Here is a 26618-nt window from a genome sequence, read left to right as displayed (position 1 = left end):
GAGTCTTGGAACATTTGCTACCACTCCTGGGATCCAGAGGAAGACTGCAGCTCAACCACTGCAATCACCACTTCTGACCAGACTGCAACAGCTCTCCCACCAGCAGGGTTTTTTTCCCTCTCCCTTTACTTTGGTCTCAAGTGGGGCCCAAGGAACACCACTTTGTTCATGCCCCAGGGTACTGGGTTGTACATGTGGGTTTTGTGGGTTGAGACCAATTGTTTGTTTGTATGATTGTATTTACTGTATTATTTTAATAAATTGTTATTCTGACTTATAATCTCTCCTTTGAGTTGGGTTCATTTCCCCTGCTGGTTAACTCTTAAACCAGCACATTAATTTATTGATCTATCCAGTGTAACGATTTTTATATGTATTCTCACGACTTAACTTTTGGATTTTAAATGGTGACTGTAAGGATTTTTATTTCTATTTAATTTTCTCTGAAAATACTGCTACTAATAGTAAATAGCAGCAGTAGTTTAGCAGGGGTGCTGTCAGACAGCTTACAGACCTAAATGGTGATTTCTTGATAATTTCACGTTGATGGAAAAAATCTCCATGTAATTGATGCTCACATTTTGTGTCAGAGAGGAAGAATCTGTTGTTTTTAGTAAAGTAATTTTAGAATTATTATTTAGCCCATAATTTTAGAAGAAGCGAAATACATTTCAGGTCATCCTTGGTGAAATTTGCCTTATCTGGATAGTGATCTCTGTTCCTTTTGTAAAATCTTTTTTCTCAGTTTCTGTTTCTTTTTCTAGACCGTAGCAAAGCTGAGATGGATCTGAAAGAACTGAGTGAGTCAGTCCAGCAGCAGAGCACTCCTGTGCAGCTCATCTCCCCCAAACGACAGATCCGGAGCAGGTTCCAGCTGAACCTGGACAAGACAATAGAGAGCTGCAAAGCACAACTTGGTAAGTGTGTCCCTCAAGAACACAGTGGGCATCTGAAGGATACACTTGAAAAAAAATTCTGAAATGGAGGTTAAAATAAGTTTTGGACTAGTAAAACCTTAAATATTTTATGTGTTAAAAGAAGAGTAGATGAGAAGTGAAATTTTTGAGGCAAGTAGAGTGCACTGAACTAGTTTAAAACACAGAGAGACCTGATGTTTCAGATTTTTGGTAGCAAGCTTTCATCTTTTAATCTGTTTTTGTACCATTCTGATGTAGGTAGCATGACAGGATTATACTCTTACTATTTGCTTTGTAAACTGAAAAATTGGAGAATTGTACCCAAATTCTGTCAGCTGCACAAATTAGGATGTAAGTAAGTAACTGTCATCAGGTAAATGGTATTAGTGATTTTTAAGGTGGTTTTCTTGTGGATAAAAAATAAGTCCTCTTTGCATTTGCCAGCATTGGGTCCTGAGTTGAACAAAAGAGCTTGCAGGTGGTGGAAAAAAGCAGTGAAAGAAGGGCTATTGAATGAAATACAAATATTAATTGGAGTATGTGGAGATTGATTCTTACACATTGTGGTACTGAGACAGGGCACTAAGTTTGTAGCTTAAGGACTGAGAGTTAAGGTAATGGTATGTGCACACTTTGTTCCAGCATATGGAGTATTTTTTTTTTGGTAATTTCAGTCAGTCTGATGTCAGCATGGAATGTACTTTCCTTCCCACAATTAGGAATAAATGAAATATCTGAAGCTGTTTATACTGCAGTAGAACACAGTGACTCTGAAGATTCTGAAAAATCCGACACCAGTGACAGCGAATACAGTGATGAGGATCAGAAATCAAAGAATGATCAAGAAGATGGTGAGGACAAGGAAGGTACAAGAAGTGACAAAGAATCATTGAGCTTGAAAAAAAAACCTAAGCCCCCAGCACAGAATGAAGACAAGGAGGAACTTAAAAGCACAAGTCCAGAAGTGGAGAAAACAGAAGAACCGGTCAAGGAAAAGTCCATTTCAGACACTGAAAAAGAATTTTCCGAAAAGGGAAAAGGTTTACAGCATCCTGCAAAAGAAAAGCTGAAAGGTAAAGATGAAACAGACTCTCCAACTGTGCATCTAGGACTGGACTCTGATTCTGAGAGTGAACTTGTCATCGATCTAGGAGATGATCATTGTGCTCGTGAAGGAAGGAAAAACAAGAAAGAATCTAAAGAACCTTCTCCCAAACAAGATGGTAGGATGAAATTCTTTCCTTCCTTTTTTTTTTTTTTTTCTCCTGTTCTGTAGGGCTAAGACAGAATTGTTACCTTTATTCTTGCATTTAGATAAAAATTTGTACTAAAACAATTTTCAGGAATAATCTTTCATTCTTTGTGACTGTGAAAAAAGGGCAGGACCCGTCACTTGGCCTTATTGAACCTCATGCTGTTGTCCCCAGGCCCTCAGTCCAGTCTGTCAAGATCTCTTTGAAGAGCCTTCCTACCCTCAAGCAAATCAACATTCCCACCCAACTTGGTGTCATCTGCATTTGGTTGTCAGTGCCAGTTCACCATTGTTGAGAAAGTTTTTAGTGCCCTATTCCTTCCCTTACTGTTCAGTCATTGATACTTTAGAATGCATTTTTCTCCTGATAGAAATTGGGACGACAGGTGTAAATGGTAACCCAGAAACATCCTATCAAGTGCTAACCTCTCACATAAATTCAGAGGAGGTCAGGCTGGTTTTTCTGGATTTTGTACTTTTTGTTTTGCTTTGCTTAGTTACTGATGCATCTGAACTGCCACCACCTTCAACTAGGCTGAAATGACTTTACTTGTAGTGTATCAACAACTTTTGAGGAAGTTAATTCCAAGCCAGACTGGAATGGCTCTTCCAAAAAGAAGATGGAGAGCCACCAATCAGATGTGTTTGTGAAAAGCTGGTGTAACATTTTATGTTTGTTTAGTTGTAGGTAAAACTCCACCCTCCTCCAGTGCAAGCACTCAGCCTCTACCAGAAACTCCAGTCCTCACCCGTTCTGCAGCCCAGACCCCCCCAGCTGGTGTGACAGCAACCACGAGTGCTGCTTCCACTGCCAGTGCTCCATCTGCAGCCACAGGGAGCCCTGTGAAAAAGCAGAGGCCTTTGCTGCCCAAGGAAACTGCCCCTGCTGTGCAGCGGGTGGTGTGGAATTCTTCCAATAAATTCCAGACATCTTCTCAGAAATGGCACATGCAGAAGGTACAGAGGCAGCAGCAACAGCAGCAGAGCCAGCAGGCTCAGTCACAACAGCCTCAGTCCTCTCAAGGGACAAGATACCAGACAAGACAAGCAGTTAAAGGTACACACTTTCTAACCCAATGTGCCTGTGGTGCCTTAATTCCCCAGTAGTGATCTCAGTGCTCCAAGGCTGCCCAACCAGGAGTTCTTCCATATTAACAAAATCTCACAGTGTGGTTCTACTCTGATAAGTTACTTTAAAATACAGCAACTTACTCACCTGCTCTTTCTGGTGTGTATTTAGAGTCATGTCTCTTTATTTTAATGAGAGAAAACTTGTGTGTGTGTCTGTGTAAATATTTTTTGCTATTCTTAGCCATCAGAGATTTGGAAGAGTGAACTGAATTAAATTCTGGACTGTAAGATAAAACCATTAACTGTTCCACTTGCATGTTTACCACTCAGTATGTACAAATTGCTTCCAGTTTTATCTGACAAGAAGCTGATCTGAATGGTTTTTCAGAGTATAATTTGACAACAATGAAATTACCCAGGCTCTGTTTGTCTTTGAAATCCCTGTTGTTTAACAAGACTTTGATGGTAGTTTACTGAACAAACAGCCCTGGAAATTCAGACTGTTTTCTCAACTGTTTTCTTACCATCCCTTTGCCTGAGGTTTCACTAATAGCAGGCACAGGGTAATACAAGCCCATGCTGCTGTTGCTTCACTTCACAGAACAGCAACTTTATGTAAATTAGCTCCCCTTGTAATTTCAAGTTAATAAAGTGAAATGTTTACTGCTGTGCCTGATGAATAGACATTCTCCCCTCTGCTAAAACCACTGGCATGCTGGTGATTTCATAGAGAAGAGAGGTTTAGGTAATGGCTCACATACAGATGTTTATCAGAGGCTCGTTTCTCTGGTCCCTTCTGTGTCTGCCATTTAAGCAGGGTTGAGGAAGTGGTATCTTCCTACTTGCAGACTGCACAAATTTGATACAGAAAATATTCAGTGAGGAAAAAGAAATGTGAAACTTGGTGAAGTCTTATTTTTAATAGAATCATACTTTCATTCACACCTTAATAATATGGAAATGTCGAAGTCTAACTTATATGTGTGCTATTAGTAGGGAGTTTTCCAGATTGAAAAGTTAGGGAGGGGCTTCATAAGGAAGTGGGATAGAAAAGTCCCAAGATGGGAGGAATACAGAACTGAGGAAGACTTTTGCACTGGCCAGTCTGAAATCATAAGTTTCAAAGTTACATTTGCTTTATTACCTTCAAGCTTTGCAATTATGTACAAGTTCCATGGCTGGGCACTGTATAATTAATCATTAGGTGGCACCACTGTATAAGTAATGCAAGTCTGAAATGGTTATGTGCACACAGTTTGATATTGAAGGTAGAAGTTTTCCCGTTTATTTTCCTAATTTCTTACGTGATTGATCCACTCAATGTTCTCTTTTTTTTTTTAGCTGTGCAGCAAAAAGAGATCACCCAGAGCACTTCCACGTCCACTATAACCTTAGTCACAAGCACTCAGCCTATTTCTATGGTTACCAGTTCTGGATCTGCAAGTACACTTTCTTCCTCACTAAACACAGACCTGCCCATTGCAACAGCTTCAGCTGATGTGGCTGCAGATATTGCTAAATATACCAGCAAAGTAAGTTCCTCAGTAAGGTTTCCTTGAAATTTGATTTTGAAGCGAACTAATTCTGAAATAACTTTATTTTCAGGTTGTCATATGTTGCAAATTCATCCTACTAGGTAGGAACAGCCAGGTTTTGGTGAGAGTGCAGAACTACATATTTAGACCTGGCTTAATGCTGCCATTCCAAGCCAGAGGGTGTGAGAGGGGCTTCAGCTGCTCAGGCACTTCAGACCCTCTCCTTCCCATGTTCTGCTGCTTCTTATTTATGTTACATTGTGGTTTGGAGCATTTTCTGTGTTTTCTCCTAAAGGTGTAGATGTTCCCCCAGCATCATATTTACAGCAAACAGTATTTTGTCATCTGTGTTCAGCAGAACATAAACAGAGTTGTACTTTTCTTTTAAAACACTGTATAACTTCATCAGTTGGTAACTTGTCATAAATGTGTGTCCCTGCATTAAAACAGACACTAAGTGTTAAAGAGAAGGGGTGGTGTAGTACTTGTGTCATGACAGTGACAGTGAGGGAGGAGACACTGGCTTTCCATATAGTCCCTTAGATCTTTAAATTAAAAAAAAAATCAATGCGAATACTATGTATTTTTACATTGCATTTCTTTCCCCAGTTCATGGTTATATATTTTTTATTCATAAATTATATCAGTAGCAATTTCTTAGAAAAGTAGAAAGTCAAGCAGTTCACCAGTTTAGGATTAAAAATCAGAGTCCTGCTCAAAAATATTGTGTTTTACCTTCTACATAGTCCTCTAAAAGTAGACCCAGATAAATATATATATATATATAAAGATAATACATTGTTGATAGCAATAGAAGCTCACATTAGAGTGGTTGAAAGGAAGTGAAAGTGGGAATCTATTAAAAATATATATCAAAGAATTATTTTTTTCCTTTTATCTTTCAGATGATGGATGCCATCAAAGGAACAATGACTGAAATATATAATGATCTTTCAAAAAATACTACTGGAAGTACAATAGCTGAGGTTAGTGTAACATTAAAAAAAAAGTTTGCATTTTAACTTCTGAAAGTTGCAAATTAGTATTTTTATTTATATATATAAATGAAAGTGCCACATAACTATATCTGCAAAGTATTATATATGGAGACTGGCAAGAGATCCTAATTTCTGTGATGTTTTAGAAGTGATGATTAGGGTGGTAGAGAAAGACACTGAAAAAATACCAGATTCCAGTCAGAAATTTAAAACTTGGCGGTTTCAGAGGAAGCAAGAGCAAGTTTAATAGAAGTTCTTTTTGTTTTCAAACAATCCTGTGCTCTTCATGATAAGCAGATCTAGCAGACAAATATTCAGAATACTTCAGACTTTTGTTTGGGGCTTATTATGGTCTTGTCCTCATGTTAATGTGAAGGAGCCTTGATGTAAGTGATGATCAGGCTCATTTTTTTGGGCATGGGTTTTTGTATAATTATTATTATTGTGTAATTATTATACACCCTCTTTATCACTACTGACTATTAAATTTTTAATGTTTAGATTCGGCGTTTGAGGATTGAGATAGAAAAACTTCAATGGCTACATCAACAGGAACTCTCAGAAATGAAGCATAACCTAGGTATGGAAATGACAGTCCAAAACAGTGTCAGGTTTTGTCCTACACAGAAAGTGGAAATGCTTGAACTATGTATTACCTTCATCACATGATGCTACAAATTGTTGACAGAACAGAAAACCATTTGTACTGTTCTGTGCTGATGTTAGTGCACACTTTTGGAGTCTGAACCCAAAGTTACTTTATCTGTGCATGAGCAGGAACAGCTGTTCAGCCCTCTGAGACAAATTCAGGCTAAGCTGTTGATGGGCAGAATGACTATTTTATGCATCAGTGGATAATCCCTCTTCTTGAGATATTTTATATTGGTTATTTTGTACTAATTCTCATAGGAACCAGATTCTCTTAATATAGCCAATTTATAGACTGTAGCTGGCATTTTTTTTCCTATCAGCTGTTGGTGTACAGGCTTTATTTATTTAGAGTGAACAGACAACCCTGATTCAATCTTGGTGCCAGACTGTCAGTGGAATGAGGTCAAAATGCTCCCTTAAACAGATAAAAGAATATTCCTCCTAGGAATCTCTACATTCACTCAGCCATATTGGCAGGAAATGAAACTCTGTTTAAAATGTGATTCTTCTTAAATTATCTTTTTCAACGCACTGACAGTGGGAAGAAGGTTGCAGTTGTGTGATGAAGTCTCATTTAACCTACACACAGTCCAAGCAGCCTTAGTGTCCTCATCCACTTTTAGAGTCTCCTTTTTGCAGAGCACATCTGGAAGTGCATTAAGGGTTGATTAACTCCATACTCAGACTCGTGTCTCTGGTTCATTAGTAACATTTTGCTCTTTCAAATCAGGGTAGACCAGTTTTTCCACTGCTGCAGTCCAGTGATAACATTCTTCAGACTCACTTGGGTATGGCAACAACTCATCTGCTGTTCACAGAGCTGAATGTCTAAGTGTGCTCAGAAATAAAAGGAAAATTCTTGAAACACTTTGCCACCAGTCTGAAGCTACTGATTTAAGTAAAAAACTTTATTGGTGTTTGGAAAGTTTGTCAACTGGAGAGTTTTTCAGAAGACTCCAAGATTCACCCCGAGTCAAGGTGGCTGGAGCTGGAATGCTTTATTTGTATTTGCCCACTTTCTTGAGGATTCTGTTAAGGCATTTCATTCCAAGTCTCCCACAGTGACTGAGATATCAATTTATAACTGCATCAGTAGTGGGTGGCTCTCAGAGCAATCCTGAAGTAAGGCTCAAATTTACCACTTTATTCACGTAGCCATGAGTTTTTACATCTTTGTTGGTGTCCCTCTTGGAACTTTCACATTTTTTTGTAAAGAAACCAAGATATAATGACCATATGAGACAGGAGAATAAATATAATTTTCTGAATATCGGAACAGAACAAGTCTAGACTTGTAAAGACAAAGTATGTTAGCAGCTGCATATGTCCTTTTTGTGTTTATGCTGGATTCTGGTCCCTTGTGGGACATGTAGAACTGAAGTGTTAAACAAATGGAAGGTAATGGTTAGGGGTAAAAACCTTGGTGCCAGAATAAGAAAAGAAGATGGAAGTCTTGCATTTGTTGAGTAGGTATGAAACAGAGGTGCCCAGACTCGGGGGATATTTTGATTATCAGTTGTAATTTCATGTTGTGTTTAAATTCATGAATATTACTGGTTTGCACTTTGCTGTGGGTGCAAAATGCAAACCCACCTTTCTCTGGATTTGGAGCAGAACTGACAATGGCTGAAATGCGTCAGAGCCTGGAGCAGGAACGAGATCGTTTGATTGCTGAGGTGAAGAAGCAGCTGGAACTGGAAAAGCAACAAGCAGTGGATGAAACCAAGAAGAAGCAGTGGTGTGCCAACTGCAAGAAAGAGGCCATCTTCTACTGCTGTTGGAATACCAGCTACTGTGACTACCCCTGCCAACAGGCTCACTGGCCTGAGCACATGAAATCGTGCACGCAGTCAGGTAACGGTGCTCTGGGCTGCCTGTGTCCCACTGAGGGGTTTGGGGTGGGTGGGTGGGTACACAGGGACCCCTTTCTTCATGTGCAGATGTGCCTGTGAGGAGGGACTGGACTGGTTCACAGGAGTTGTGGCTACTTTCTCTTTTTTTTTTCCCCTTTATTTTAGCTACTGCGACACAGCAAGAAACAGATACTGAAATTAGCACAGAAACACTAAATAAATCATCCCAGCCCAGTTCAAGTGTGCAGTCTACACCCACAGAAACAGCCAGCACCCCTAAGGAAAAGGAAGGTTCAGCTGATAAAAGCAAAGAGAGCGTTACAGTGAGTATCATCACTTCAAACAAAAATAATGTGTAAGATTTCTCTGAAACCTCCCCCTGAAGGCTTCCCTGGATAAGCCAGGATTTTATGACCATTTGCATATTTCAAAGAGTGTGTTTGGGGAATCAGAGAGAGTTGTGGTTTTTATTCTTCGTCTTGTCAAAAAAAAAAAAAAATCTCCTTCTGTCCTCTGAGAACACCCTTTCCCCTTCACTTATTCCCAGTAGAACCTTGTGTTGGCTTGACTCATCCTTCCAGCCAAAGGGGACTGGACCTCTTTCTCTCTCTCTCTCCAGGACCCATCAGTGTAGCTTCTGGTCTGGATCTTTCGATACAAGTTGCCTTCTGATAAGCAATACTGACTGCAGCACTTCCAAGCCCTTCTTGCCTGGGGGTTCAGAGGCCAAGCTCAAGACCTGCATTCAAATCAACTTACTTTATCACCACAGACTGTCATTAGGGTACCACAATGTTCCATGACACTGATACAACAGTTCACCTGGATCTACGGTTAACGGAGCAGTTCCGAAATCCTCCATAGCATCTACTCTGATAGTATTCAGTAGGCAAGGATGAGCAAATGCTCTAATAAAAGGGACTTAACATTGCATATATAGAAAATGTTTATAGAGAAGATTCTGCTTTATAGGTAGGGCTTGAACTATTAGCAATTTCGGCATCATTTTTTTTTTTCTCCCCTTGCAAGATTTATTAAATGAAAAATTTTAGTGGGGAGGGGGGGCTGATCCTTCAAACCCTTACACATGATCCTGCACATCAGTAGGAGCCTTGTTGTATTTTAAAATATTAAAGGCAAACTAATTTTGTAGTATTGTGATTCCAGCATGATGTCTCATTGAGATAGTCCTGTAGAATTGGGAAGCATAGTAATCTAGAGAGCTGTGTTCATTTCTTGACACTTTTGCTACTGTCTGGTGTTAGATCTCTGGGCTTGACATGTCACCTAAGGGAGTAACTTGGGGAAACAGATTTGAAGAGGGGGAAAAAGGATGTGCTGTTCCACTTGAATACTTTGATGAAGTTGGTTAAACTCTGGCTCATTCAGTTGATGTTTGTTTGCATTGTTCTGGTGGCACAAGCTTTATATTACCGGGGAAATAGGGAATGTGAGACCTAAAGCTTGCCAGGGAATATTCCAGTTATACAAATCTGGAATTTCACATAGGTGTTCTGCCTGAAACATCATGCTGTATACATGGATCATGTTCACAATTTGAATTTTGTTTTATTAACAAAGAAGTAACCTGTGAATTCATTGAGATGCAGATTTTTAACACAAAGAAAACATCCAACATAAATTTCCTATCGTAGTAACAACAACTAGGTGGAATTTATGTAAAAGCTGAGGCTTCTACTGAGGTTGCCCGTGCTGTCTCTGCAGATAGCAACAGGTGTGACAAGCAACCAGCCTATAAAACTGGTCCAGGTACCACAGACCACCACCTATATTCCAGCTACTCAACCCACAATTGTAAGTACAACATCATAATTTAAAGTCTGCAGCAGCGCCGTGCCTGGCATTAAAACTGCTCAGTATCTCTGGGGGGTTGTCTCTGTCTGCTCTTCTATCAAGAGATGAATTCACTGGTAGAGTCTCGACTTGCAGTGCAAAATGTCTTCTTTTGCTGTGCAACATTCCACCCCTTCATTCCATTCATGATTGCAAGGATCCAGAAGCTGTTAAGTCTAGTGAAGGCACTGAGGACAGGCAGATGCCATTTCACATTATTGGTTCATTTCATGTATATACTTGACCACAACATCAATGTAAATATATAGAATTCATTTTAAATATCTTTTAAATATCTTTTTGTCTATGGTATCCTAAAGAGATTTAATTATTTCTGAGCTATGCTTGATATTCCTGTGACATCTCAGTACCTATAAAAGAGAATATGCATTTGTCAGCAGTGTCTCTGCCATGGAGTCTTGCACATTAGTGTTACAGAATGATGAGAAATTGCATTGGAATCAGACCTTTTTTTTTCCCATCAAAGGCTTAAGGACAGCTGAATTCCCTAGTGTCAGTCAAAGGAGATGGGACAGAAGTAAGTTTGATTTTTGTATTTAATGCACCATAAGAGCCCATTATTTCAGCTGGTTGTGCTCTGCAGGGCTCACATCAGTCAGTGTGGCCCCTGAGCTGGCACTGCCCTGGTCCCAGCGCTGCCTCAGGTGGGGTTCAGCAGGGGAGCCCACGTGTGGGTAACTTCAGTTCATTTCTGACTTCAATCAGATAATTTATAACAATAACTATGTACTGTTTTAACAGTTTAACAGTATTTCAACAGTGTACCCTAAGCACACTGTGACTGGGAGGCCTGATGTGCTGTCCAAGTCCCTCTGTCTGTCTCTCTCCTTGTGCACCCCCCACCAGCTGCAGGACACACCCGTGTGTGTGTCAGTGAATACACCACATGCACGAGGACAGAGAGTGTTTCACAGCCATCATATTCCACACAAACTTAGTGGGGATCGTGCTCTTAGTGGGGATCATCACATCCCACATTCCTCACAGCATTTTAACTCCACTCCCTTGGTCTCAACTGAGAGCACTGTGCACCTTTGCAGCATTGGCCCTGAGTTGCTTGGACTGAATTACCATTAACAAGGTTTTATATGTGTTTAAAAATCCAACAGCAGACATCAAAGGCGTTAGGCTTTTTTTTTGTGAAGAGCTGTGAGGCTGTAAGATCCTAAGGTGGTTTTGTGTAATCAGAAAAATGGCAGTTACTTTCATAGGTTTTCTGTAACACAAAGTGTACTGAAGTTATGTAAAGCAGAATTGGAAGGTCTGAAAGGTTTCCAACTTTATTTGTGCATGTTTATAACTTTGTACACATTTGCATTAGTCTTGCACAGCTACAGACACCTCTGTATTCTAATGACTGCACGTGCAATTTAAATGATTTTAAACCTTAGTGCATGTTTAATATGTATGCAAAATGTACATATGTGTAAAACTGGCAGAGGTGGAAAATTTACCTCTCAGGGAATGATCTTAACACATTTAAGGAGTCTCGCACATTCCATATTCCGATCGCGCTAAGAACTGAAACTTAATTATTTTCATGTGTGTAAGTGTGTATATTTAAAAGGCGACTGTGGCAACCTTAATTTCCCCACCTCTAGTACTGACAGTGACTTACATAATGGCTTCTTTAGGGTTCAGTTTGCACTTTGTGTCCAACTAGGAATTCCTTCCTCTGAACAACTCCCAGTGTATCTTCTGGGTACCATTTCCATGGCACCCTGTACACGCATCTGAAATCATTACAAAATGGCAGTTATCTGGAATTCATTCAGAAAATTGGTTCCATGTTTGGTTTTGATTCTTCCTGCAGTTAAAATAATGTAAAAATATGAATCCATCATCTTTGCATTCCAGGGGATGGAACGAGTAGGCTTCTGGAAGGCACAGACTCTGTCTTTGTGGAATACTATTAAGACACTCGTGTGGTTTCTTGAATCAGTGTGGGGAAACATTGGGCTTCACTGAACTTGTATTTCTTCTTCCGTGTTCTCTTTGGAATGTCACACTACCACTGGGGGAAGATCTGTGCATCCCTTTCAGGTTCCTCAAAGTCTCACTCCCTGTCTCTTCCACAAGATGTTGTGAACTGAAATGGATGCGTTTGTTTGATCACCAGTTGTGCATCACTGGAATTGTATTGGAACATCCTTGCAGTTTGTATGGTAGAGACATTTCTAGACTTTCTCACGTTTTTGGAGGAAGGTTAAGATACAGACTTAAGGTTCAATAAATCCTTTTACAGATCTTCCAGAGTGATGTGACCTTGACCAGATTGTTTAACATTCTTGTGCCTTTGTCTCTGCATCTGTAGAATCAATTACCACCTATAGAGATGTCCTGAAACTCCATTTGTCGAGATGTATAAATCATGATCTGTATGATGGAAGTGAAAAGTTTATTCTATATTAATATTTTTACAGGGTGTGTAAGACAGTTCCCAGTAATGCTGATGTTTTTGCTATTGATTTGTGCAAAAGTTAACTTAAGTACTTTTTTTGTTCAGATGGATGTTCTTTGTTCTCTTCTGTGTAGACTGAATGCATGGGGGAAATAGTTCCTTTTGGGGAAAAAGATTTAAGTAATGTGTAACAAGAATATACTTATAAACAAGGGTATTTTTGTACTCCAGTTTGATTTGTCAAAAACTTTTTCAAATGACAAAGGATTTTCTTAGCCCTTTTTCCTCTTCCCATGTATTAGTTTGCAGAAAATAGGTAACTGGATGTAATTCTGAGACCCTCACTCTCCAAGCACAGACAGTGTGTACAGTCCCTATAGCACCTCCTGTCCCTGTAATTCTGTAGCAGTAACGAGAACACAGAAAAACTCTTGGCTATAGGGAAGTTAAAACACTACTTTGTCCCCTGGAACGAGGTAATACTGCGGTTATAAAGGTATTAGTTCCTGCACAAAATTGGCACTTGTTCTGGATTTCCCCTGGAAGATGAATCTCTATTTCTGTGGTCATGTTTATGTGACCTTTAACATAACAATCTGTTTCTCTTGGTTTTAATCCACAGACCATTCCTGTAGTGGTAAGTCCTTCTGCTGGGACAGTGGCAATGAGAACTGGAGTTCAGTATGTTCAGACCACAATGCCAGTCCAAGTACGAAGAGTCTAACTGCTAACAAGAAGTCCAAACAATTGTTGGAATAAATAAGTCTAATAGAAATGTGAAAAATAAACACAGTTCTTTGGATTAACCTCAAAGGTTCAGACTTTAGCTTTGTGTATGTGTACAAAGCATTAATTACACTACATTAATGTAAAGCATTAGTGCTGGCTTAGAAAAGCTGAGGACAGGTAAGATCCATATTAAATCTATGCTTCTTTTGTAAATAATGTACAATTTGTGGATGTCATTAGAGTACCATCTCCTTTTTATATTTGTATTGACTTTAACTTATAAAGAGTGTCTGAAGTTGGAAAGGGAAGGTTTAAAACAGCCTTATCACAACCTAATGCTGAAAACTGGTCTTGGGAAACTGCAGTTATGCATCAAATAATACTAAGAATCTGAACATCTGTCTTTGCATTTGGATTGAAAAAAATTTCTGCACTTTGAAACTCTTGTAGAGTTTCTTTGAACAACCAAGTGATGAAGGATGATACCTTTTTTCAGTTGACTGCATCAGGCAAATTATGACATTTCCAATCTGTGGATCTGAAACACAAAGATTTACGTTGTTTTTTTCATAATGACCAGACTAACAAAAATTTCATTTAGTCTAAGATCAGAAAAGTTGGAAAGCGTAATAGCAGCTGGTTGTAGAACGGTTTCTGATCACTGATATCGAAGACTGAGGAAAGTAAAATTTGTTCCTGTGCTTCTTTTTTTTTAAAAAAATTCTCCCAAAGGACTTTGAACAAGAATTAGGTGTGGAGAAAAACACGGATCAGGAAACACGGGCAAAGGACTTTTGATGCTGGGCCAGAGCATGTGTTATTTATATGATGGAATTTCTGTTTTTCTGTAAGCATGAAGCAGTGCAGTACGAGAGGAGCTCCCCCTGCAGATGCTGTCTGTTACACTGAGACTGTAGTCCCATTTTGTATGTTGTGTAAAACGAAAGCATTGAACAAAGCAAAGGTGATGTATGTATATGAGAAAATTAACTGTATGATATCATTCCAGTACATTCTGTTGTACATTTTAGTCATGTTGATTTCTCCCATTGTTTATATAAGAATGCGGTTTGTACAGTCTCCAGCTAGTCCCCAGATTAGAGGGAAAAAAGTATTAGAAGGAAAAAAAAAAAAAGGCAAGAACAGAATATTCATTAATTGCAGTTGTGTCAAAACTAGCCTAGCTGGCCTTATTTGTGAAGCATAATTGCTTTTAGCATATGGAAGTATTTTTTCACATTTTCTTTGTATAAAATTTGTATTAAACTTAAATATCTTTTTTGACAATTGTGTTTCTTTGTGACTAAGACAGGTGACACACACGATATGCTTTGGGTTTCTCCAATTTTTCAAGAAACTTCACAATTTTTTTATTAAACTGTTTTAGAAAAATGCTCTGTGTTCCTGGATTTCCAGTTTTGGTTCAATCTGGAGGAATGTTCACTTCTGCACAGTCTCCAGATCACAGGTAACTTCACTTACATTAGCATCTTCTGTCTCAGAACACCTGCCAAATTTGAGATAAAACAAAGCAGTGCTGACATTCTGTAAATAAGAAGCCATTTATGTGTAAAACTCAACAGGAGATGTTTTCTCTCAGTTTTAACAGCAGCAAAGGTCCATCAGTTGTTGAGTAGCATTTCTTCACTGGCTGGACTGATAACACGTCATTGTTAGGTGGATTTGTGGGTTAGAAATGGGGATTGTTGTAGCCCTCTCACAGGGCAGGAATTGGGCAAGACTTCTGTGTGTGTGTCTTAATTAGAAGTTAGAAGAAACAGGGAGCTGTAAAAGAGCTGACTAAAATCTTACTGAGAATATTGTGTGAAGTTCCTACTCCTGTAGTTAACCTTGTTCCAGGCATTTGTGAAGCAACCAAAGTTAATGTTCCCAGTGCTACTGTGTTTGCAGAATGGCACAGATCTTGAAATGATGTTTTGGCCTTCCCTGTGGAATTTGGATGCTGGTATCACTGAAATGAGCCCTTGTGCAAGGAGGAAAAGGAAAGAGATGAACAAGACATAAATTGCTGTTGGAAACCCCACTGCTTTCTGACACCTTCCTATTTGTCACAGTCTTTCTTACAGCAGGAAAACCATGAGGAAAAAAATTCCACCACATTTGCTGCTCAGCAGGCCCTGAGAACAGGAACACCTCTGCTAGAAAAGTCACATTTTGGATGGAGTTGTGCTCTTTACAAATCCCCCAAAGCAGGTAGAGAGAGGGGTTTGGTCGTGTGGCTGTCGACACACGGGGCTGACGTGTCACAGCTGCCATGTGGCTGCTGCCTTCTGAGCCAAAGACTGAGACTGGATTAATTTAAGATCAGATTTTCTGCTTTAGTTTGGCAGAAAATCCCCTCTCAGATCCAGCACTGTTTTCTCTGAATGTTTGTAGAGATTAGGAGTATCCCTCAGGCTTGGGTAGCACTTGTGTCATATCTGTAACTCGTTTGATCTTATTAGATGAGGGCATTGTAGCACTTGCTACATCTCTACCACCTGGTTCCAGGGTGGCTTTGATCCTTCTGAGGTTGTCTGGTGCCACAGTGAGCAAGAATCAGCAGTTTTCAAAGTGAATGAGAGAGTCATCCAGGCCCAGAGAATTTAAATGTTTTGGCAGCAAGATTAACAGCCCAGCCTTGAAAGGGGGAGTACATATTCCACACATACCTCTAGATCCAGCAGTGGTGGCAGAAAAGGCAGGTCATCTAGTCCCCCAAAATGTAAACATGTTTTTATTTAATGCCTTTCACTCATCACAAGGTACTTTTTCCCCGACCCCAAGACAGCAGTATAAGGCACCATGTAGACATGTGCACAGTGCTCATACCATCTGGGCAAGGTTCAAAAACACAGCTACAGTTCTTACCAACAGTACCATGTGTCCTGACTACTCATGTACACAATATGATTCTTCCCCAGAGTTGGTTCTGGAGAAACGAACTATTAATTTAGAACAGTAAGACTTTCCCCACCCACCCACCCACCCCAAAAAGCCAGATTAAAAACACAGGTACAGAGCTTAATACCAGAGTAATGAGATTAGTTCATAAATTAAAAAAATAGCAAAAAAAAAAAAAAAATCAACAGTTTCACTCTTATTTTCAGAAGGTCCCGTGTGATGTGACGGACTGTGCAGAGACTCCTTGCTGTGTCCTCTTCCCTTTCAAAACCAAGAAAGCTGACAGGGACACCCAGACTTGTAGCATTTGTTGTTGATGGCAAAAAGGCCATTAGAACTCTGTGCCTCCAACTTAGCCAGCAACTGCAGCATCCCCAGCGACTGATCAGAAGGTTTTTCCTCTGTCCAAAGGAAGGAGGACTTGAGACAATGTTCTTTGGCTGCAAGTTCTTAAAGGCTTCCACTGAAAGGGTTCTCCTTCAAAAAAAAGAAAAACTGCAGTTGCTGTGGGATTATTTTTTTACTGAGAAAATGATGAGGAATAGGTGGAACCGCTGCAATAGTCTGAGTGAAGCCCTCCCAGTGCTAAGATGTTGGGGTCTGCTACAAATATTCAAGTTCCAAGGCGTGCCGAAGAGCTTCCAGGTCAGCGTGACAAGAGATTCTCCAGAATGGCATGTTGTGCTAGAGTGAAACCAAAAGAGGGGAATTTTTTTTTTTGTTTTGTTTTTGTATAATACTGAGATGAAAACAACTTTCTTAGTTTGCACCCTCAGGAACAGAGCTTTGTGCTTGGCCCCCAGGCTGTCACGGCGCCACAGGCAAGGGGGCTCATCTGAGAGGGGAGGGACAGGGGGAGGGAGTGGGAAGTGTCTCTTTGCTGAGCTGTGTCTCCTCTGCAGACAGGAAGACATATTCACAATTTAGGAGTCTCCTGCCTCACAAATGATGGAGGATGTGGGCTCACTTTCTGAATGTTCTGAGAGCACTTAGTCCCTTTCAGCATGGGAATAACACTCCTAAGAGTCTTTCAGCACTAAGAATTCACCTGTAACCACGCTGCTTCTGGATAAACAGCTTCCACAAAGCTTCAGAGAACATATACTTCCTAGATAGATGACTGATGGAGATGCTCCTTTTCCAATTGTACCTACCTGTGTACAAAAAAACCTCCAATGGTTCCAGATGTTTATGTTACAGAGGGTCTATATTTACACTCCTCTAATGTTTAAATAAGCTTCCCTCTGGTATGTTGGTATCAGTAAACAAATGTTTCCTTCAAGCTATTTATCAGCGTGTTTAGAGAGAGCAAGCAAACCCAGACAGCTGAAAGCCACTGCTCTGCAATTTTACTTTAAGGGGAAAAGTTATTTCCTTCTCCCTCCCCTGGTTGCTATTAAGCTCCTTCCATTAAATTATCTATTTTTCTTTCTTAAACCAGAAGAAAACTTGGCCTCCCAGCCACTCCTGTTGTCCAGCAATTACAGATTTATCACTCATCAGACAGGTGAAGTAAAATGACCCACAAAAGTGGAGATATTATCAGTGCTGTCAGCAAAACAGGGAAAGGCCTCTGCCTGTCCCCTCCCTTCCTTGTTTGTTTTTTTTTTTCCTGTATAAAACTCAGGTGTGTAGAAGCTTTGATTAATGAGTGTCATCAATCAAAGGAGGAGACAGCCCAGCAAAGAATGTGCTCTACTAATGGGAGAGTTCTTAGCCAAGAGACAGGAGCAAGAGGCTCTTGGAATCCTGGCACAGGAGACTGGTGAACCTTCCACTTGCCCATGGAGGCAGAGAGCCCCTGCAGCCTTTGATGGAGTCCTGCTCACTGACCCACTGCCTTTGAAGTGTGGCACTGAGCTGTCACAAGCAGCAGGCCATTATCACTTCAGCCCAGTAGTGCATTTTGGACTCTCCCCTGACAGCTCCTTAACCCTTCATGAACTACAGAACCACCTGCAATTTTAGGCAGTTTTCCACGGTGGCTCCAGATGTTGTTGCTTCCATTGGCCAGGGGAAATACACTATGAAAAACAGGGTTTCTGCTGCATTGGAGGCAACCTGGGGATAGAACATGTGCCCATCACCTTATTTGCTGGGATCCCTTTGTTCCTGGGCTTTTGCAACCAAAAAGCTCAAATCTGCTTGGAAAGCCTTTGCAGGATCTTCAGTCAGAATGTGATACCAGGTCCTCCAGCACAAGGTTCAGCTGTATAAGCTGAGTTCCTATAATATTTTGCACATCACGTGAGCTACACCATTAAAAATCAACTAGTTTGCTGAAGATGGGGCTCAGTTCCTGCATCCAGTCAGTTCCTGCATCCCAGCTCTCATGCAATGCTCCCAAAGCAAACACAGCTCTATCACATTTCAGGAGCACAGGACCCAGGATGCACAAAGACATCTTGCAAATAATGTTTGCCATTAACAAATTGTGTTCCTGTCCCTGTAAAGCCAAATAAGTGGCATTCACAGACTGTACCTTTTTTGCTCCTTGTTCCTCTTCAACACCATCTCCTATTACAATGTACACGGCTTTCCTTCCGAACCTCTGCATTATCCTTTCAAAGCAGCTCTCTTTCCCTAAGCAACACAAGACAAGACACATTTTTTGATCTGCACACATACTGCAGGCAGAGCTGACATTCAGGAGCTGGACCTGGAGTTGTGACCTAACTGCTACATTCCATGTTTTCTTTTGAAATTGGAATGTAGCTGAATCTCCTCCTGAGGTGGACTCTCTCCATGTCATGACAGTTAACTCGCATGTTCTTTATCAGCCAAGCACCTCCAAGTGCTGCCAGTTTTCCATGAACTTTGTGACTTTGATGTAAGAGGATCCAGACAGTGTTTCTGTAACAGGTACAACCAGACTTCTTCGAGCTGGGTGCAGCTGAACATCCCACATGCAGTCAATGCTCCATAGGGTGGGTGTGTATCTGTATATCAGGCTCACTCCTCCCTGGAGACACCTGGAATTATTTTTTTTCTAGTCTGTACTAGCCAAAGTGTAGGAGTCAGGATGTGAATTAGACACCTGTAAATATGGAGCTGAAACTAAACCTCACACATTGCTAGCTGTGATCAGGTTGGGTGGCTGTGCCTGACTTAGGGACAGAATTTCAGCCTGTCTTTGGTGAAGCCTAAGTCAGTTTACTCTTACCTGTTTTTGTTGCACTGTAAATGTTTTCAATGGGGAAGACAGTGCCCAGTCCATAGAGAAGCACTTTAGCAAGAGCTGGTATAAGCTGAGTTGTGGTGACCAACACATTCACACAGTTGGGCCTGGAAAACAAAAGTTATTAGAAGTGGCAATCTGTGTTTCTCTCTTTCACTCTGGATTGAAAGATGGTAGGAAGCAAACCTTTCCTGCCACTGGAAGTTCCCAAGCCAATGGGGGATTATGCAGCCAGAGGCAGATAATGTGAGTACCAGAAATGCCTTTTGATCAGCTTAGCAGAATGAAAAAACATAAACCAAACCAGCAGCAGTGATGCAGCCTTACTGAACACTTGCCAGGGTCTATCTGGTGGGAAATCAGACACCAAGTAGTAATGTCTGAGCTGGGTTCTTTGAGTGAAGGGGTTCAGGGACAGAAGGGCTCTTTTCTCCCTTTCCTCCTTTGTACATCTGCTCACACAAAAATGGTGCCACAGATGAGAGAGCCAATGAAAAGGCAAGGAAAAGGACTGTTTTTCTTTTGCTCAGTTCATCATCCCAAGCTCACCCCAACCCTTGACAATTCCAGCCTGGCAAACGTGTGCAGTCTGGCCTCCCACGGGCTTGGCCGGCGAAGTCCTACAAATGTGTCCCGATTTGTTTAGAGGGGGAAAACAAGGGAAGCAAGAGGAGCTCCTGGATCAAACCTGCAGGCAATTCTTTTGAGCTGCTCTTACCGGGAATGTATCAAGTTCAGCGCCTTCAGAGCGTGTGTGAGCCAGAGATCAGTCAGCGCCTCCAGTTCTGCTCTCAACTGCAGCCAGGTTTCCCTCTTAGGAGCTCCTATTAAACCTGTGGGCAGGGAAAGCGTCTTTGCAGAAGCACAGAAAGGGAACTGCATGGATTTGTAAGCAGAATGCCAAAGTCTGTGCTCAGGACTCTCCCAGTGCCCATCCCTCGCTCCCGGTGCCGGCTGCTTCCCTCTGTGCCCTGCCACACATTCCCAGGCTGCAGCAGCTCAGCTTCCTCCCTCTCTGGGGAGGGGTTCGGCCAACCAAGGCTGCAGGACCTCCCTGGAACACCTTCCCTGGAGTGAGCATAAAGCTTCTATGGGAAGTGAACAAGAGGGTGGAAGGACTGTGTAATGTGGGCAGTGACCTGGGCAGAGACACCTGAGGCCAGGATGGTTTGGATTCTCCTGAAAAGCCACGTCCCATTACCAGTACATGTGGGTAGGCTTGTCCTCCAACCAAAAAAACAGGCTGTGGTGATACTCTGAGTTTTGCTTCTTTCTCCTTCTAGTCAGAGACCTGCACTGATGTTCTGAAAGAGAATCAGAGCAGGCTCTTGGAACAGCTGCCTGGGACTAGGTGAGAGGAAGGAACCCAGGGCATCCTGATACCTGGTGGTATTGTTCTGGGGGGGAGTTACAAACAAACAAACAGTTTTGATACAAGAATGCTTCAGACAGAGACCAGCCATGTGCTCTGTGGAAAAACAAGCATATTTAGTTTTTAACTGTTTGCTTGCTTACTAAACATTCTGGAAAATCAGAGAAGGTTGTTTTTCCTGCCAAATAAATCACAAAATAAAGCCTCACACTTGCGACTTGAGTCCCTCTCACACCACCAAACCAGGTATTTTAGTGTGTCTCCTGCAAACCCTGCACAGAACCGTATTAAAGGATGACTGAGGAAACACTTCCTCGGCTCCCTGTGAAGCATTTTTATTGTGAGGCTCCCTACACCTCCTCCACAGATGTCCCTACGGGGTCACAAGTTTTTGGGGAGATGAAAGGCAGGCCACAGCCACTCACCCCCCACGTTGTTTTTGTAGGTGTTGTACATCTCTTTCACCCGACGGTAGCGAAAGGCCAATTTCCTCATCCAGTCAACTCCCCCGTGGACTCCCGAGCCCAGGCACAGGTTTGCACTGGCAGTGGAGCTGTGGAAGCCATCTGCAGAGAAGTTATACGTGCTGGGAGAGGGAGGAGGGAAGGGGAGAGGTCAGTGCAATTACAGGCTGTACAGCGCCAGCAGGGAGGGGAAACAACTGAAAAGAAAAGTGGAGACAAGTGGCAGCAGAGACACACACAGGACATGCTGTACAGAACTGAAGTTCATCTTTGGCACAATTAATAGCACAGATCTAAAAAAAATGTTCTTTTTCTGCACCCATTTCTCACAATAAACCGTCCATAAAACCACAAATGACAAGGCTCCATGTGAGTTCTGCACATTTCATTCTTGTCCCATGACTCTGGAGGCAACACTTTGGGAAAGGTACATGGAATTGTACAGAAGTAGTTTCTGTGAACAGGATAGCCTAACTTACACAGATAACAGTAATGTCTGGTGCAGGTTTGGTACGAGTTTCTACCAGTGAAATTCCCTGGCACAGCAAAGTCCAACTCCTCACTGCTAAGCCCATTCACTGCAGATTGGGCAGTGGGAAACCTTTCAATCTGGTTTTGATGCACTCTGGCCACCTCTGTGACAGCTGTCTGGTCAAACCATACCAGAAACTGGGGTGGTGTTCAACCTACCCTAATATTTCCCAGAGTGGTTCAAAGCTCAGGACAGTCAGGCCTTGACAGAAGGCACAGGCACGATAATGTGAGGAAGGAGACTCTGTGCTTCTGTGGGCTTGATAAAGGCAGACAGCACAGCACGGGGCCAGGGAGGGGATGGGAGTGTATGTTTGAGAATCACTGACCAGCCCCCCACTACTTGCAAACAGCTGGGGTCTGCCAGACCTGCAGCTTCCAGCCCAGAGATCCCATACCTTAGATCCTGACCGTTGTCATCTGAGGATACATCATCTATGTGGATCTGGTCACAGTCCTGAGAAGAGTATGAAAATAAATACAGCAGTGAGTAAATGTTTAGAAAAAGAAAAGTGAAATAACATAATGCAAAACTACTTTAATATTCAGGAGATAAAATCTTACACGTTGCTAGTACTGTCTGGCATAGTCTAGTCAGTTAACTGCTAGGGACAAGCATCACATAGCACAAAATATGAATAGACAGAGAATGTGTGTGAGAGATCTGCTGTTATCTAAGGGCACAGTGGCTCTTGAAAAACACAGCAAGCGGAACTCCTTCCTATGCAGGCAGGAGGGAGAGAGATGCTTGTGTTTCAGCCAGGAAAGCTGTGGTTTTTTCAACTCTGTATGCACGATAAGGCAGAAATTTGGCAGCCTTTCCCCCCGTGAGAATACTGCCTCAGACAGGAGGTGTGTGCCCACATAATTACAGGGGGAGAAGATCCGTCCCAGAGAAACTTCCAGAGCCGCCTGTTCTGTCCTGCCAGTGTTTTCCCAGGTTGTTCTGAGGGGGCTGAGCCTCCTCTGATGTGCAGGGAAGCTGGGCTGAAGCACTGGAGGCAGCATCCTTTCACTGCCCCAGCCACAGACACGTTTCAGGAATACTGTGTGTCAGCAATGAAGGAATCTGGGCACAGGGTATTCAACCAGAACATACACTTGGAGCTCAGCCTGCATGGAGTTTGTACTCTGATCTTATCTCCCCAAATTCTTCACTGTTTGAATGGTGGAGGCCCTGCCTCAAAAATGTAAGAAATGTTATTCCTTTGGTTTATTTCCTAGTCTTAGCATTAAGATTAGAAAGAGAAAAATCAGAAGGTTCCCCCACCACCTTAACTCTCCTCTCTCCAAGACCCTCGGGGGTGAGAACACAACACAAAGCCTGCAAGCTGATGAACACCATCTTTTGTGTTGCACTTGGTACAACAGGACTCTGAAATCAGAACAACTGCACCTAACCAAGGTACAGTAATTCTTCACCACTCCAGTGTTCTGCAAACCACAGAATTTGTTTTACCTTCCTTAAACAATTGTGAGTTTGATGAATTACTTTTAAACCAGCCCCTTTCAAAAAAAGAATAAATCCCCAAACAAGTAACCAAACTTGCTATCAGTGGCAAAACATGACAGATAGTTCTTGTCCATAATGATAAGATTTTCTGCACCATTTATTTTAGATAATTCTCAAAAAGACACACAATTCTATCTTGTTCTCATCTCATCAGCCCTCTTATCAACCTATCACTGGAGTGTATCTTTCTGTACATAACTGGAGCCAAGCAGCTGAACAGCAGATCTCTGCTGGCACCTCTCTCTCTCTCTCTCTCTTTTCCAACCCCTCTAAATTTTTAAGCCCCCCTCCCAATAGCTGCTGTGAACCACACTGGGATAATAGTGATGCAGCCCACTCCACCTCGGTTGTACAATGCAGGGCATTAAGTCAGGGGAAAGGCATTTGTGGAGGGATCTGTTTTTCTCATTTGTGAATGAATTGTTCTGTACACTGAAGTGTGACAACAGTAGCTATCACATTTCTAACTTAATAAAATACCATGACACTCGGTGAGACACTACCTCATAGTCCTCTGGCTGAGCCTCTCCTGTTCCTGGGGGGAACTCAGGGAACTGGCTGCAGCAAGAATGTGCACCATGTTTTACTACTTGGTTACAAGACCAATTTTTCATTCTTGCAGAATTTCCTTGAAACCTTGGTGAGCAGGGAGTCAAGGCAGGGTATCTGGGCTGCTGAAGGGAAGGTGCAGATTGTTCCAGTGGAGGTCTGTGATGGGGACACATCCCAGTTTGCACATCCACTGATGTTCTGAATTGATATTCTGGGATCTCAGAGTGTGGCATATCCAGCCTGTAACTGAGTCACACGTGCAAGACCTCAGTCAACCCTCCCAGCTCTGGGCACTGAACTGTTCTGACTGCTGGGATATCTCTGGGTGCTGCACAACCTGCCTCCAGGTGGGACCAGACCCTCCTACCCACGTGTAAAAGAGCCTGAGCTAATTCAGCTTGGAAATGGCACTGCTGGCTTGGAGAAAGGCTCTGCTGCCTCCTTGTGAAATACAGGCTGTTCCTGAGGATACATGGAGGAGCTGCTTCTGTTCTCCCTCACACACCCCCTGAATACTCTCAAGGTATGTCTCATGCACACATGAAAACAACTAATGAGCACACACGGGTTCTACTTGTGTATCAGGACTGTGCCAGAGATTTTGAAACATCTCAGGGATTCACTGATCAGTGGAGCTTTCACCCCTCATTAGGTGTGTGGGGGGTGTAACAGTTCCCACAACACAAAACCTCCAGGGATGACTCTGGAAGGCAGTAATTGTAAACACACTAATCCCCTCGTCTGTTAATTCCTCATCCCCTTGTCAGTCCTCCTGTCCTTAATACCTGTTTCCCAGAGTGTCAGTCAATAATATCTCCAGAGGGATTGGGGGGTAAGGTGCTATTCTTTAGCCATCAACATACTGTGAACAAAAGGCATCTGGGAGAAAGAGCACAACCCTGGAAAGCCCAGAGTTTGCATTTTAACTTCCCTGTGATTTACCACCTGAGATTTACCAGCACTCTCTGGAGGGGATGGGCAGCATCTCCTCTGGTTCCTCCCCTGGTTCCACATCAGGACCAAGGCCAGCCATCTCTGGTTAGTTAACTCTGCTGGACCCCCCAGCTATCCCAACCCTGGCTCTGGATTTGTGCCAGAGAAACGTTCACTGTGTTTACTGTTGCCTGGTAAAAGAACTCTTGCTCTGGTCTCAAATGGGCAGCTCTCCTGCTGCTTCCTCTGTCACAGCCTCTTCCACTCTGCCCCAGCACAGAAGATGGTCAGAAATGGTTTCAGCCCTGGGAAGTTTTAGCTTGTTTTGTCTGGTACAGGCCAGCATTACACCACATGATGGTGCTAATGTATATGGTAATGCTTGGGGGTCTTCAACTGAATCTGCTCCTGTGCTGGTTTTTACCAGTTCTTTTTTTGTTTTTAAAAATAATATTCACTGCACTCTTTTTAAGCCTAGGACTCAGTGATGTATCATTCTTAACTATCACTTTGGGAACACCCAAACCTAACTTTTATTCATCATCCTGACTGAGGGAGTAGGGTGAGTAACTCTGGATGACTCTGTCACTGCAAATTCTTCCAAACTGAAATGGCTTTTTTTGAAAAAGTGAAATTCTGTAAGGAACATTTACTTCTCTTGAATTCTGTCATCCCTCCATTTCTTATTGAAAAGGCTCAGCTAAAACCAAACCACCAGTGCCCAAAGCTGTAACTGACTGATAAATGTGCACAACTTGACTGAGGCCAGACAATTTGCTGCTTCATTTAAAGTTTTAGAGCAGTAAGTGAAGAAAAGTTGTTTTAAAACTGGTAATTCTTGCAAAAGTCTGGATAGGCAATGGGTTTCTGGAGGGTGGTTCTGTGCAGGACATGGAGCTTTGTTGCATCACATGTTGAGATCTGATGGGTGATGGTTGTATATTAAGTATTATCATACTTATATTAGTGCCCTGGACTCCCAAAGAGAAACTCTCTTTTCTTTCTCCCTAAGAGAAGGATTTTTTTTCACTTTGTACTTGCTGTGCCCTCATCACAAACTCCCTCTCTGAAAAAAGTTGAAAGAGGAAAAATCTGTCATGTCAGTTCAGGTGCTACCCACTACTTGTCTTTGAAAGGAAATAAAAATTCTCAGCAAGTGAAACCTCAGGACTGTGAGGAGCCAGGTGGCAGAAAGGTTGTACCTCCCATAACACAGAGGACCACAGTGCAATTAAGCAGTGAAGGAACCAGAAATTCTTGCTGAACTCATCAGGCAAAGAAAAAGTTCTCTCCTTTCATCTGGCACAGCAACAAATTCTTCCTTTTTCAAGTGAAAAAAAAAAAAACAAAACCCACAGAAGTCTGCCCAGGGGTGCCAGATTTTTTTTTTCCCCCCCAAATGCCTCCGAGCAGAATTGTGACTCCAAGGTGCCCAGCACAGACCCCACCTCGCTCTGTACTGACCCATTCAGGCTCTACTGACTGCAAACGTGAACAGATTTCCATCACTGCTCTACAGCTGCTCCTCAGCTGGTGGCACAACTCTGCAACCATCACTTTGCTTGAATTTTATAACACATTCAAAAGGATTTCTGCTTCGTATAAGACACAGTCAGGTGTAAGGATTCTTCCTCTCGGTCTTTTATGTTGCAACTCCCCCAGTTTCATCCTGCAGTGTGCCTGAGCTTGAGCAGACCTCCTGCTCTGCCTGTGTGTGCAACACAGCTTCCCCAAGAACAGGACCATTTTTAAAACCTCTGCATTGGCTCACAGCTAATTGCTACCTGCCCCATAGGATTGACGCTAATTTACCTTAATAAAATTATTAAATAGCAAATCTCAGGAGGAGCAGCAGCAACGTCCTCACTATTAGATTTAGTAAACCTGCC

General features: G+C 42.1%; 2 protein-coding genes across 10 annotated transcripts in view; one reads left to right on the top strand and one right to left on the bottom strand.

Annotated features, from left to right (window-relative positions):
* Nucleotides 1-14566, top strand: part of ZMYND8 (zinc finger MYND-type containing 8) — a 52735-nt gene extending 38169 nt beyond the window's left edge. For 3 of the 6 annotated variants that reach the window (XM_017822672.1, XM_017822671.1, XM_017822673.1), the window contains exons 13-22: nt 765-917; nt 1637-2140; nt 2852-3226; nt 4582-4772; nt 5681-5761; nt 6275-6353; nt 8039-8278; nt 8443-8600; nt 10003-10092; nt 13176-14566. In XM_017822672.1, the coding sequence (XP_017678161.1) occupies nt 765-917; nt 1637-2140; nt 2852-3226; nt 4582-4772; nt 5681-5761; nt 6275-6353; nt 8039-8278; nt 8443-8600; nt 10003-10092; nt 13176-13277 (1973 nt within the window). In that variant the 3' untranslated portion in view covers nt 13278-14566. Of the gene's footprint in view, nt 1-764; nt 918-1636; nt 2141-2851; nt 3227-4581; nt 4773-5680; nt 5762-6274; nt 6354-8038; nt 8279-8442; nt 8601-8896; nt 10093-13175 lie in introns of those variants that run through there. The other 3 variants (XR_001876137.1, XR_001876138.1, XM_017822674.1) reach the window with 3 other exon arrangements.
* A 1440-nt stretch (nt 14567-16006) lies between these two features.
* Nucleotides 16007-26618, bottom strand: part of EYA2 (EYA transcriptional coactivator and phosphatase 2) — an 82293-nt gene continuing 71681 nt past the window's right edge. For 3 of the 4 annotated variants that reach the window (XM_017822676.1, XM_017822675.1, XM_017822677.1), the window contains exons 11-16: nt 22130-22188; nt 21162-21322; nt 20083-20197; nt 19350-19471; nt 18669-18769; nt 16007-16870 (exon numbers count right to left, since the gene is read on the bottom strand). In XM_017822676.1, the coding sequence (XP_017678165.1) occupies nt 16790-16870; nt 18669-18769; nt 19350-19471; nt 20083-20197; nt 21162-21322; nt 22130-22188 (639 nt within the window). In that variant the 3' untranslated portion in view covers nt 16007-16789. The remainder of the gene's footprint in view (nt 16871-18668; nt 18770-19349; nt 19472-20082; nt 20198-21161; nt 21323-22129; nt 22189-26618) is intronic. The other variant, XM_017822678.1, reaches the window with a different exon arrangement.

Source organism: Lepidothrix coronata, unplaced genomic scaffold (genome assembly GCF_001604755.1).
Source record: "Lepidothrix coronata isolate B3197 unplaced genomic scaffold, Lepidothrix_coronata-1.0 Scaffold99, whole genome shotgun sequence".
Lineage (NCBI taxonomy): Eukaryota > Metazoa > Chordata > Aves > Passeriformes > Pipridae > Lepidothrix > Lepidothrix coronata.
This window is presented reverse-complemented; position numbering and strand designations above follow the sequence as displayed.